A 14,113-nucleotide genomic window follows, 5' to 3' on the forward strand; every position below is an offset into this window, starting at 1 on the left:
GAATCCAGTTTTACATCGTCTTTTATTTCTATGCCCACATGCTATGAAGTGTGCGATACAAATACTAGTATTCTCATAAGATTGTGATCTAATTGCCCATTCTCGTAAGGTATGTATCTTCAAATCTTCATCATATAATTTATGATACTCATTACCATGTTTTCCTTTATAACGGTATTGCAGCATTTCATGGACAATTACATGGGTTTTTAAGGCATCAAATTTGCTCAGCTTTCTAAAAAGCTATGAAAGATAAATATCTCCAAGCCCTCCATTTCCACTTTCCTTTGACTTCCACTTATTACTTCCAAGTATTTCCACTTTCCTATGACTTGAACTCTTTCGAGAGGGAGGTTTCAAGACACTTATCCTGTAATCTTTTTTACTCTGTCTCGGGGAGCGGCACCTCAGTTGGTCTTTTTTTTTTTTTTTTTTTTTTTACAGTTTTATTGTTCTTGGCCGGTGCCCCTCCTATATATATATATATATATATATATATATATATATATATATATATATATATATATATATATATATATATATATATATATGAAAAATCAAGTGAAGTCTCATCTAGCTGAAAATATTGGTACAAAATCGATAGCTATTAGCTAGTAGGCAAGGAGAGAACTATCACATGTTTTATTTTCTTAACTGAAAACACAGATTTATTTCTTTATTTTATTTTATTTTATTTATTTATTTTTTTTTTTTTTTTTGGTTAAACTGTAACTTCGTATTCTTGTAAGCTTCCCGGATATTGGGATGGAGACATTGAATTACGGGGAAAAAAAGAAAAAAAAATAGGAAAATAAAGTTTTCCTGTTTAAAGCTTAAAGCTGTTTTGCAAAAGCACAGTTTCCGCTCCCTGCAATCGAGTGAGGTCACATTACGTACAGTATTCTGAAACGCATGTGCCCACACCTTTCAAAAGTTACACGGATTTTTAAAATTGTCTCTACGGTTATAATAACAAATTAACAAGATTTCTAAATCATTAATAGGAAAAACAACCTTGAGGACGCGGCTAATCATCTCAGTGACCTTTGAAAATAGTCGTGGTGAGAGAGCAGTGTTTCTGAATAAAGGCCCTACTACGCATAGTATGTCATAGTTTGTACACTACTAACTTAATGTAGTGACCTTGCTGATCCTGGAACGAGAAAGATATGGGGACAAAACAAGTTTTCAATATATTTGGTGTCTATGGAATGCTGATCCCTCTTCTGTTCTGCTTGCTGCCTCGCCTCGGCCTCTCCAACCTCCTTCACACTGGCAAGTAGAATGGATGCAAATTTTATATCCAACATTCTTCAGTTTATACACGCCTCATTTTATCATTATTATCAGTTATTATTATTATTATTATTATTATTATTATTATTATTATTATTATTATTATTACTATTATTATTATCATTATTCCCAATATAAGGAGGCTCTGGACCGGAGCAAACTCAGTTCCCTTGAAGAAGCTGTATTATTATTATCATTCCGATAGTGCTAGAGTGAACGATGCGTGATTGTGGTGATAGACAGTGACAGTAACAGTAACAGACAGACAGTAACAGACATTTAAAAAAAAAAACAATAATAAATTAAATGAAGGGTTCCGCATTAGGAGGGCCGCTCGCGCTAAAATAAAGTGAGGAAAATGCGCTCAAAGTCTGGCGAACTTCCGACAACCAGAGCTTTCTTATCATATATGCAAATACAATGAACTTGGTCTCAAAATCATGATGGTCTCAAAAAAAGTTTGAGATCATGATATTCACTGCCTAATTTTTGCATATCATTCGCAAATTGTGTTATGGTTTCGGAAGTTCACCGAAGTTTGAGTGCATTTTTCTCTGAATACTGCACACAATAATGATAATTCGTGAATATTGGAACATAAAAACACAAAATAACAATATTAACAATAACATAAAGTAGAAAAATGGTGACAGGACACTCATCCACTCCCGGCCGAAAGTTAAGACCACAATAGAATGTTATAATACACAGTTATCTCAGTTTTGGCCGGGGTGGCGCGAGAAGCTCTTCTAATGCGGAACGCATGTAGACAGATAAATATCATTATTATTTATTTTACAGCTGGGTAACCAAAGTAGCTTGAATACGTCACACTGGCTAATTTGATGACACATGAATTACAGGCTGCAGAGTCCAGAACTTCTTGAAATTCTCCACCTTTAAAGACTCGGTGTCCTTCCACATGTTCCTGCCCTCCACACTCCCCTCAAAAGTAGTAGTAGAGCAGGGAAACAAGACTACCTCTCTATTGGTAAATGACACGATGGGGAGTGAGTTTAGCCAACGGTGGGAGAAAGTGAGGCTGGAGATGCGGGGGCAACTGCGGCTGATCCGGAATGGCAAAATGTGGGTGGAGAGCAACGACTCCGTGACTCAAGAACCCCTCAAAACAGTGAGAGTGGGGCCCGCCATTCTCCTGGAGAACTGTCCACAAGGTACACCATACATTTAATACGCATTCTTACTTTCATGTACGTAGTCACCCAAAAAAAATTCATGACCGTCTCTTGGCAGTCGAATGCCCTTCAAGCACTCCCTCGTTCTTCATGCAGGATTCATTATCAGCAGGATGAAAACCTCCCATGGGGAGGAAGGGCGGTGGGAGGAGGGAATCAAGAGAAGAGAGTCGAGAAACCACAGAGGGAAGCCCAATGTGTGTGTCAGTGGAGGAGTATGAATACAGAAATAGTAATTTGGCCAATAATAAAGTGGATAATAAGTAACATGTATTTTTGTTGATAATATTCTGCTGCAAACATATTCAAGGTTTATCCATTTTCATAGTAACGAAGTGAGATAAAATTACTAACACCTTCTGTAAAAAATAGTGAACTGCAGTGGCAGTTCCGCCACTGCTTGCGTTGTATCAAGATCTCTCGTCTAAAGTCAAAACAACCGACCGTTAGTGCATGATTACAGCACTAGATTGCTCCAAAATCACAACCATTTTCTTTGCGATGATGTTCAGTAAAGACGTTGTTTGTAAATTCTAGTCTTTGAGACGATGCTTAATAAGGGCATGTTCAGCAGCGCATTGGAAAAATGATCACGCGCCAGCTGTTGAGGAGTCAGTCAGAGGAAATGTGTCAATGAGATTTTTTATTCCCTTGTGCCGGAAACGCTCGCCACCAATCAGCGGCCGCTTCGCTTAAGTTATTCACAGGAAAAGCACTGCTCTGAAATAGGTGTGGTGGGTGGGGGCGGACAGCCCTAAAATGATGGGAGCACATGCCCCCGTTTCCTCCCCCCCCCCCCCCCGCAGTTCTGCCACTTGACTGTGTACCGCACACCAGCATGTATATTCAGCTTCATACTTATACGGCCTATCTCGTCCATATATATATATATATATATATATATATATATATATATATATATATATATATATATATATATATATATATATATATATATATATTATTTATTTCTTTTTTTGGGGGGGTGAGGGGGAGAGGAGAGGGAGTAGGGGAATGGAGGAAGATCAGCTGTCACTGGCTGTCTTTGACGTAAATCTTTTGGACAGGCCCCTGTTTTATCCTGATTTATCCTTCTGGTTTATTTCTCTCTCTCTCTCTCTCTCTCTCTCTCTCTCTCTCTCTCTCAGACAGGTAATCAACATGCAAGGTCTTGGTAAACTAAACATGATCATGTGGTTGATCCTTTCAAAGTCCCTAACTCAATTTATCCTAGTTTTCTTTGATAATAAAGAAATTTTCCTAGTAATATTGTTGGTATTTTCTTTTATATATATATATATATATATATATATATATATATATATATATATATATATATATATATATATATATATATATATATATATATTACTTTCCATATACTGTATTCAACAGGACTGCCAAACTGGAAGCTGGCACGTAGTATACAGGAAGTGGAACAAGTTCTGAGACGTGGAACTCAAGAAACTTTTAGTCTGATGTCTCCAGCCCCTGTGAGTCCTTCCTTCTCTGTGGGGAACACCAGCTTCATAATGTGCTGGGACAAGCAGACCAGCAGACCTGTTCTCACTAGAATGAATGGACTACTCCACCCAGTGCCTGCTTCACACTGGGTCAACCTCCTGTTCAACTTGAATGAATGGGATTTTACTTTGGAAGTGAGTGCAGCATTGCATTTTGCATCTAGGGAAAGGTATAGCTGTCTCTCAGAGTATAAATTAAATGTTTACATACTATCTCTCTCATAATTATTCCATTAATGGCAGGGTTCTGTTAAAATGTTTCAATGGCAAAAGATTTTTTCATTTAAGGTTTCCATATATCACTGAAGTGAAAATGATCATGACTGGTGTATTCCCATTAGATCCAGGACCCAGTGGATAAAAAATACCTGATTAAGATTCCTTCACCTAACAAGAACCAAATCATCAAATTCCACACTTATGGGCTCACCAACAACTTGTATGTGGTGCAACACTTGGAAGGGTTACCATCATACACAAGTACCACCTCAGATAAAACAGGTAGGTGACTAAAAAAAAACGGAAAAAAATAAGGAAACTTGCAAGCAAGCAAGCAGGACCATGAAACATGTACAAAACATGCTGACCTATTTCCACCAATCATTCCCATCCGTAAATTTGTCTAAACTTTTCTAAGCTTCCTAATGACTCAACACTAAGAACCTGATTATTGAGTCCATTCCATTCATCTAATACTCTTTTTGAGAACAAATTCCTTCCTATTTCTTTTTTTTTTATTTAACTTTTTCAAGTTTGAACCTGTTATTTCTTGTTCTATTCAGATTACTGATCTTAAGAATCACACAGCATCCACTATATTGTTGTTTTTAGATAATTATGTTGGCAAATAAATACTTATATATCTGGGTGCACCTATGTCACATTCTTGTCCTCAGACATTTGCCTGTGGGTGGCTGTGCCAGTGATATGTGTCCTGCTGGTGCTGCTGCTGGTAATGTCATGCCTCTTTGTATTCCTTCATCTGTGCCGGATGGGAAACCGCAAGGTAATGCCTCCAATGATGTTTCTCTTGATGTATTTGATCTCATGTCCATGTGTTTAGTAAACAATTAATATGGAAATACTGGTAAAGAGAAAAGTCTCACTGGTGACAATACCCACAACAGTGTGTCAGGATGCATTGTTTCCTTGCATCTTCCACACTCACAACACTGAGGGCATTACCAGGAGTATCTGCACAGATGTGACTGCACCAGAGCAAATTGCTTGAAATATTTTCTTATCCTGCCTATTTTCACTATTGGTGTAGTGTGGTCTCTTGTACCAAGCATAATTATAATGTCAATATATACATTACAGGTAGTGCAAGTACTCAGAGAAAACCCACCAGTGCTGTCTCAAACTGTGTCTGACAATGAAGGCTATCTTGAGCCTAGACAAGATAATTGACTTGTTGACTACGGATGAGCAGAACTGGGAACTTTATATTTCATTGCCACTTGTAAGCAAAAGTAAAACAAATTGCAAAGTTCATGAATTATGATGCTACATCAAAGATCAGTACTGTTCAGCATTTCAGGAAAATGCTGTCTCTATCAACAAGAATCAGCTGTGAGCCAAGGTGGGACTTGTAAGCTCTCAACTATTGGCTAAGCACTGCACCACACAGCCACTGAACCTGTGCATCATTTTGAAAGTTAGAAAAAGAAATCTTACTATGTATTAGTAACACACAAGGTCAACCTATCTATATACCTGGCCAATGGTCCCACAAAGGGTGGCACAGACAAGGCGCCACACACACCATTCTCATTCTTAGCCCTCATGATCCATGGTGAAAAGGGATAATCTTGTGGACCATCTTCCTACAACCCAGGAGCTTGGACATAGCACAGCTGGCCACATACTTCAATAAAGTTCTTATAATATACAAGATAATTGTAAAAAAAAACTTTTATTATGTATATAAATGTCAATGTCATTCTGGGTTATGGGAGTTATACAAAAGTTCTATGTATACATTATAAGGGAATTCAAGATCTGATGTTGTAATACTACAGCATTTTTTTTCATAAACATATACTATACACTGTACCTCTGAAAATATAATTGCAGTAATATTTTATTATAAATACTCAACAAAAAAATGAAAAATCTTAGTGCATTTGATGTATGAAGTCAAAATATATTGCTATGAGAATATGGATGAGTATCAATGTATGAACACTTTAAAACCACAGACAGCAGCACAAGACCCTGCCAAGACACTCCTGCCATCACCACTTCCTTGCTGGAGTTTCTAGTAATGTGCATTGCAATAATATAAAGACTGATAAGAATTAATTCTCCACTTCAGCTGCACAACTTCCTGTGAATGGATAGATAACACTAAAAACAGAAAGACAGACACTATCAAGTTTTTAACTCTGCAAAGCAACTCAAACTTTCAGGAAATGGTTGATATCTTCAATAAAAGCTGAAAAGATCAAATAAAGATTCCTAAAACCTCTACTAAACTAGACAATTTAGTAACAAAACATACAACAAAATTTGTGTACTTTACAACGTACCCAAACATATGTAACTTGTGGCTTGGTGAACATTACGTCTTGCTGAACTTAGAAATTCTGGGCCCCTTGTACTTGATGAAGCCTCCCAAGTTGTCTTTCACAGTAAGCACCAGAGCCCGGTGGTCACCAAGCCTCTTCCTCTGCTGCTGGTACTGTGGAGGAACCAAGGAGCCACACAGTCACCAGTAAGTAAATACTCCATCAGGTTAATGCCACACACTCACCACCCAATATATACATCAGGTTATAAATATTAAAACAGACACATCAATCCTTGTTAGAATGTCAAAGCAGTATGAATAAAATCTTAACTGATGTTGTCACGTGGCAGATATGCACGAGGTTACTGGAATGTAAACTTTAAAGCAGTTTCAGAATCAAGGTTGCTTCACTATCATTCAGCCTACTCAGTGCAATACTCACACCAATACTGCTTAACTCCACTAAAACACCTTTCAATACTCACTTTTGCCCTAAACTGGGGCTGAATGCCTCTAAGTCTGTCTGTCAGTCGGACATGATGTGCCAACTTGTCTGTCTTATCATCTGAGTACAAATCGATGATGACGTCCAGAGCCTCTGCTGACACCCACAGCTCAGCATCGTGGGCACCAACCTGTTTTATGTGTATTTAAGACAATTTTAGATAAAAAAAAATAACAATAACTTGCACAACCACCATTCCCTTCAGAGATCTGTGCAAATGTGAAATACAGGATGACTGGTTTAATATATAAACATGTAAACACCCACACACATGCATATGCCAAGGGTGTCTCCCCCAAAAAAGGGATAGAAAAATAACTGGATAACTTGCACAACCACCATTCCCTTCAAAGATCAGTACTAATGTAAAATACAAGATCACTGACTTAATATGTAAACAAGTACACACACACACACACACACACACACACACACACACACACACACACACACACACACACACATACACACACCTTGAATAAGAACTCAGTGGAAGCATTGAGCACTTCAAAAACATTGCCAGAACTGAGCAACTCCTCTGAGGACTGAGTGACAAGGAGGCAGCCCAGCACACCCACCATGCGAGTCAGGTTGCCTCTCACACTGGCAACAGGGCACGACACACCAGCTTGGAAGATCAGCTTTGAAATAGAAGGAGAACATGTTATTTGAGGATGAATATGGATGAGAATGCATAGGCTATCATGAATATTTCAAAGTGTAAAGTTATTCTCACACTGGCAACAAGGCACAGCACACCAGCTTGGATAATAACACACTGATATAACACAATATTGTGTATTGCAGTGCTGCAAGGTTAAGACAAATAATCCCCTTCTTTCTTTCTTAAGGATGTTTATAAAGATTTCATACATTGCCTTTAGTGCTGTCATGTGTTGCAATAAAAGGGTTAAGGCTTTAGTAATACTTCCACAGACCTGCAAGTCTTGTTGTGTTATTGATGCCAGCTTGTCACAGTGATCCTGGCTGAGACGGTCTATAATGGCACGCATGGCCCCAGCCGTTGCCTCTAACAACCCACTGTCTGCAAACACCAACATGAATTTGAACTAAGGTCTGAACTCTCAAACATTTCAGTGTCTCATCCTGAGCACTTTTATGAGGCTGCAGTGTGTGTTGTTTGGGTTTTCAGTGTTTTCATGGTATGTGATAATTTAACAGGTATTTTGCATCATCAATGGGAAATAAACAGTGTGAAAACCTATCTAATCATCTCTGGCTCTTGAAAATAGTCCTAATGAGAGCACAATGTGTTTAAGGATATGAGCTCAAGATTTATTACCAATAAAATACAGCCAAGAAAATTATACTGAACAATGTTTAAAATTTTCCCATTAAGTTTCACATCATGAAAAAACTAAGCTTACTCTTCTAAAAATTACCAGAACAATGCATTAACTACTTTGTGAAAAAAAGGAGCAGTGCTGACCTGTGCAAGTGTTCTGGAATATCATAGTGCCCAATCTAACCCAGGTGGAGTAGAGCAAGTCAGCCCCACCCAACTCGCCTAGTTCCAGGGCACTGCTCATGTTCTGTAGACACAACAGAGCACGTGTCCGCAGCACACCCAGCCTGTATAAGCACAACACATACAAGTTTAAAGCCTGACTCCTTGTGACACTTATATGTAAGGAAATTATTTCAGTGTGATAATTAAATTCCTGTCACTTAAAGATCCCCTCCTGACTTTATTCTCTTTTCTTGTATTAGTTTTCAACCATTCTTCTTGCTATGTTTCTACCCCATTACCCCTCTCTTTGAAGATTCATATCCTTTTGCCATTTTAACAACATGATTAGCAGTTTCTTTGCTAATAAGACATCTGTTACTGAATGTGAATATTAATCTTAATTAACATGATGTTTATATTTAAGGAACAGTAATTAAACTCCTGTCACTGAAAGGTTTTTGGCTACCTGATTAGCACCCTTGAAAGTAGGACACCTGTTAATCTGAATAATAATCTTAATTAGCATGACACTTATTTTAAAGATATGATTTCAGTGAGCGATAATTAAATTCGTTCTTGAAAAGTTTTGATTAGCATTAGCAGTTTCTTTGACAATAGGGCACCTGTCATTTATCTGAGCAATGCTAGATGATTTCAGAGAGAGAGAGAGAGAGAGAGAGAGAGAGAGAGAGAGAGAGAGAGAGAGAGAGAGAGAGAGAGAGAGAGAGAGAGAGAGAGAGAGAGAGAGAGAGAGAGAGAGAGAGAGAGAGAGAGAGAGAGAGAGAGAGAGAGAGAGAGAGAGAGAGAGAGAGAGAGCATTCTTAAGTTTTAACTCTTGAATAGCTTCTTTTGTTTCAAGTGGTGTTTTTTTAAATTGTACTCCAAACTCACAGGAGACCATTCTAAACAGGAGGAACAATAGCAGTTATAGAGTTAACCAGTAAGAAAGGTATATACACAGTGAGTGCTGCTGTGGGTTACAAAGAATGCATGGTCTGAGACTGGTACAGGAATAAAGTCATGTACAGAATACTTACTTTGCTAATAAGGACGGCCCAAACTTCAAGGTGGACAAAGCCTGGATGACACCTTCTTCTGGAAACTCAGCTTTCTGGAGAGTCTTCTCGAACAAATTGAAGTGGCAGATCCCCTCATGAACCTGAAGTGGAAGCAAAGATCTAAGATACTGAATTTTAAACAACGCAGCTTCCCTAATTTGAAAAAAACATAGCATACATACATGGATATGGTACTTGATATATTGCACACAATTTTGTATAAAAGTGAGTGATTTAAAAAGAGCAAGGTGCCACAACGCTGCAGTCATACAGCACCACTACAAAATGTTAAAACTAAAATTGTGGTACAGTATATATATATACATATATATATATATATATATATATATATATATATATATATATATATATATATATATATATATATATATATATATATATATATATATATATATATATATATATATATATATATATATTTTCTTGCTAAAGTGTTTTAATCTACCTCAGTTTTGTTGTTACTGTTGTAACAATATATATATATATATATATATATATATATATATATATATATATATATATATATATATATATATATATATATATATATATATATATATATATATATATATATATATATATATATATATATATATATATATATATATATATATAAAGGTAGGGTAAAATAACAACAACAGTAACAACAAAACTAAGGTAGATTAAAACACTTTAGCAAGAATAAACAGCTCTCACATAAGAACAAAAGAAAATAAAGGGGGCTGCAAGAAGTCATCCATCCTACAGTGGCAGTCCCTGCATGAAACATACCATTTCCATCTATCATCCTCATCCATAAATTTGTCTAATCTTCTTTTAAAACTCCCTAACAACTCAGCACTAACAACTTGATTACTGAGTCCATTCATTAATTTACCATTCAATTTGAGAACCAATTCCTTCTTCAAGCTTGAATCCATTACTTCTTGTTCTATCCTGATTACTGATCCAGAGAATTTTGCTTATGTCATCTTTGTTATATCCCCTACACCACTTCAACACCTCACCTCAGGGTTAAGTGTGGTTCTAGCACCATCCTCCTCCATGGTCTCCATACAGCCTCCTTCTTCTTCATCTGAGTGTCCATCTTCACACTCATCCAAGTTATCATCATCATCATCATCTGGTGTGTCAAATAAAACTCTGCTCATTATCTATACGTATAAAATGCACAGGACTTATGGAAGCAATTGTGCCATTTGAAAATACTCATGAATCTTTCTGCTCACCTTCAGGACAACATATGTTTGATAAAATTTCTAGCGCTAACTGTTGTCCTAAAATGATGTGCTCCAGTTCCTGTGGAGTCATAGAGAGCTGGGAGTTGGTGCCTGACGTGTCCTGGGTATAGAGTGTCACCAGGGATGAAGGCTGCACCTCGAGCATGCTGGACAACACCTTCAACACAAGTTGAAAGTTGCTGCTTCCAGAGGTGCAATAGTTAATGTTCAACAATGCTCCTGTGAAGAATACATATTTAATCAAATGTTTTCTGCCATGTAACAGATAAGGCATTAGTTCACAGCTGTGGATGACAAAAAAATTACAGTGTATTCTATCTAAATATCAGGTCAGCAATTCAACATAGGGTGGCCCAAACAAAGCACTACTCCATCCCCCTCACCAGCAATTGTTGTGGCAAAGTGCAGATTGATGGGCTCCTCCTTGGGGCGGGAAATAAAGCACACAAGATCGTCGGCACAAGGAAGCAACACTGAGGCAGCACTTGGGTTGTTCTCTGTCACACACAGCAGACACTCAGCTGCTGCCAGAGCCATGGTGTGGCCCCAGGCAGCTGGGTCCAGGTGGCGCAGGAGAACTTGAACCAAACCCTTTTGGTTAAACACATTCATGGCCTCCTCACTGCATTCACTGCAAGCATGATGAACCTCTACTAACTCTTAGGGTTATATGCAAGGTCAAAATAGAAACTGTACATTTCATGCATCATCTACCAATTTATTATCATGCATCAACAAAAGATCATCAAAGCACTTAAATTATCTGACATTTTGTGCCAGTAAATATTTTCATTAAGATGCTACAAGGAAGAATGCCTGTGGAAAGACTCAAGAAGAGATGGATAGGAAGTGTCAAGGAAGTGGTAGAGAAGAGAAGACTAGACAGACAACAGGAACTCTTGTGAGGAGAGCAGTGGAAACTGACAGGTGAGGAAAAGGGTACAGACAGCTCTTCACTTACCACAGGTTCCAGAGGAGGTGTGTTGCATGAACAAAGGTGTTGCTAACAGGGTCGGCATCTCGTGGAATCTCTTGGCCCAGGTCTGTGGTGGCAGGGCTCCAGGACTCACGGTACTCAGACAACAGGTCTGCCAGTGGTCCCAATACCTCCTGCTGCACCATGGCTTCCACCACTTCATCCGACCCACCAGCACTGATATTCCTGGAAGTTGAGATGTTGTTACAAGTTAGAAGAGTGTTACATATTAGTTAAGTGACAGATTCCTCCCAATATTTTGTATTATAAAGGAAGAAAAGGGATGAAAACAGTTATTCTATGAAGATGCTATTTTCAGATTTATCTACATGTTAAAATCTGTTGGAAAAATCCTGAAATAATAGTAGTAATAGTAGTAGTAATGATGAAAACACAAAATACAAATAAAATATAACATGTAAAAAAAAGCAAATAATTCAAACACAATAAAATGATCATAGTATAGTGGAAACTCATTTCTTGAACTTAATTTGTTACTGAATGCCATTTGAAATCTGAAATGTTCAGAAATTGAAACCATTTTCCCCAAAGGAATCAATGTAAAATGGATTAATCTATTCCCAGACACCCGTCCACCCTTTCTTAGCAGCTTATGATAGATGCTCCCACTACCAAGATGGCTGCTCCACATCTCCAGCTCAGAAATTATTTATCCAGAAAGGATATACTGAATTAACTTAGAGACACAAACTCATCAGAAGATACTGTTTAAACCATACAGGTATTCTCTTTGTCACTGATCTAGTGAAGTAAGCTTCACAGAGGGACACAGGAGCAAACCACTTGCTGCCAAAATGAAGGTGATCGTAACACTTAGACATCTTGCTGCTGGATAAAACTACTGGAAAATGCAGTTGTGCAGCAGTGATGGCATTGTGGGTCATCAAGAGAGCCACAGGTGATTACTCCTGAGTCACAAAAACTGTTTGTTTAAATTGAGGCTCTTCAACAGGATCACATTAACATTATTTCAGAGATTGAATTACTGTTACCCATCATGTCTCTCCCCCAAATACATAAAAATGATGGAAACACTTATAGAAACTGTAAATTAGTAATAAACAGCCACTTTTGCTTTGTCTTTTAGTATTTGAAATCAAGTAACTTTGTTCGAGAACTGAATTATCATATAGCAACCAAAGCAATTATGAGTTAAAAACTGATTTGTTTGAAAAAGGAGGCATTTGGTAACTGAGGTTCGACTGTGTTTAAGTATGTAGGAAACCTATTTGCAGTCCAATATTTTTTGAACACACCAACAATTTTGAGAAAACCATTACACAAAAATAAAACAATAAAAATAAATAAATAAATGAATAAAAAATAAATAAATAAAAACAAAATAAAATAAAAAAATAAACAGGCAGACAACTACCCAAACACTACCAAAGGATTAGATTAGCAATAATCACCACAATGCAGTGAATGAATAACATGAATAACACACAGCAGCAGAGAACAGTTACCGTAGAGCTCCTGCTGCTGCCAGTCTGACTTCAACACTTGGGTCCTTCAGCAGCGCCGACACCTTGGACACAAGAGACGTCTTGACCACAGAGGCTGGCCCTTTTTCCTCCAGGGCCATGGCGGCCAAAGTATTCAGGCCACACAGGCGCTCCTCAGGCAGGGGATTTGTAATCTGTAGCAACGTGTCAAATTTTCAGATCAAAGTACTCTGATATGACAGAAGTTCATCAAATCATGTGAAATAAAGAAAACAATGACAAACACTTCTTTTGCCGTTTTCCTAGAGCGTGGGGTTGGTGCCATGCATAAGAGTTCATGGAGTTTAGGGAGACAAAATATATAAGATGCTACTAGTAAGATTTAACTACCCTACCCTACCATAACCTTAACTAGACTCAACCCCACAACACTAACCTTAAATCCCCCTCACCTTTTCCTCCACCAGTCTGAGACCCACAGTGGGGCACCTCGCCTGCCCCTCCGCTCTGTCCTCGCCATTCTGGGGCACTCCTGTGGGGTTGTAACGCTGCCCTCGCTGCCGCCGCTGCTTCACTTTACCCATGATTCCTGTCTATCTTCAGAGGTAAGGCCTGGAGGGTCAAAATGGGTAAAATAAATAGCTCTCCCCATGCACCTGTGAAAGCCACGCCGGAGTGTTTAGGTGAATCAGTGTTGCCAGCAGTTCTCAAGTTTAGTCTTTGCAACGGTGTCCTTTTTATCTTTCTAGGTTTGGATTTCGTGTGGACAAAAGAGAAAAGGATAATATATTTGTGGTGAATGAAATGATTGGGAGAAAGAAGAATGATGGAGGTAAACTTTACTTAGG

The 14,113-nt window shown here is 38.0% G+C and overlaps 2 protein-coding genes across 3 annotated transcripts; one reads left to right on the forward strand and one right to left on the reverse strand.

Annotated features, from left to right (window-relative positions):
- Positions 1-1,783: 1,783 nt before the first annotated feature.
- On the forward strand, positions 1,784-5,710 carry LOC135091068 (uncharacterized). Its single transcript, XM_063988425.1, has 5 exons — positions 1,784-2,471; positions 3,888-4,150; positions 4,357-4,516; positions 4,912-5,021; positions 5,336-5,710. The coding sequence occupies exons 1-5, from the start codon at positions 2,219-2,221 to the stop codon at positions 5,423-5,425; spliced, it is 876 nt and encodes a 291-aa protein (XP_063844495.1). The 5' UTR covers positions 1,784-2,218; the 3' UTR covers positions 5,426-5,710.
- Positions 5,711-5,913: 203 nt separating this feature from the next.
- On the reverse strand, positions 5,914-13,971 carry LOC135091067 (HEAT repeat-containing protein 3-like). Of its 2 annotated transcripts, none has more exons than XM_063988423.1 (12): positions 13,718-13,971; positions 13,287-13,459; positions 11,785-11,985; positions 11,207-11,454; positions 10,812-11,042; positions 10,590-10,705; positions 9,541-9,662; positions 8,483-8,625; positions 7,971-8,077; positions 7,506-7,673; positions 7,013-7,162; positions 5,914-6,698 (listed from the first exon to the last, which is right to left on the reverse strand). In XM_063988423.1, the coding sequence occupies exons 1-12, from the start codon at positions 13,847-13,849 to the stop codon at positions 6,579-6,581; spliced, it is 1,911 nt and encodes a 636-aa protein (XP_063844493.1). In that variant the 5' UTR covers positions 13,850-13,971; the 3' UTR covers positions 5,914-6,578. The 2 variants fall into 2 exon arrangements, with proteins under 2 accessions (XP_063844493.1, XP_063844494.1); XM_063988424.1 differs by having other exon boundaries at positions 11,207-11,401; positions 13,718-13,960.
- Positions 13,972-14,113: the final 142 nt, after the last annotated feature.

The sequence above is a fragment of the Scylla paramamosain genome, chromosome 36, assembly GCF_035594125.1.
Source record: "Scylla paramamosain isolate STU-SP2022 chromosome 36, ASM3559412v1, whole genome shotgun sequence".
Taxonomy (NCBI): Eukaryota; Metazoa; Arthropoda; class Malacostraca; order Decapoda; family Portunidae; genus Scylla; species Scylla paramamosain.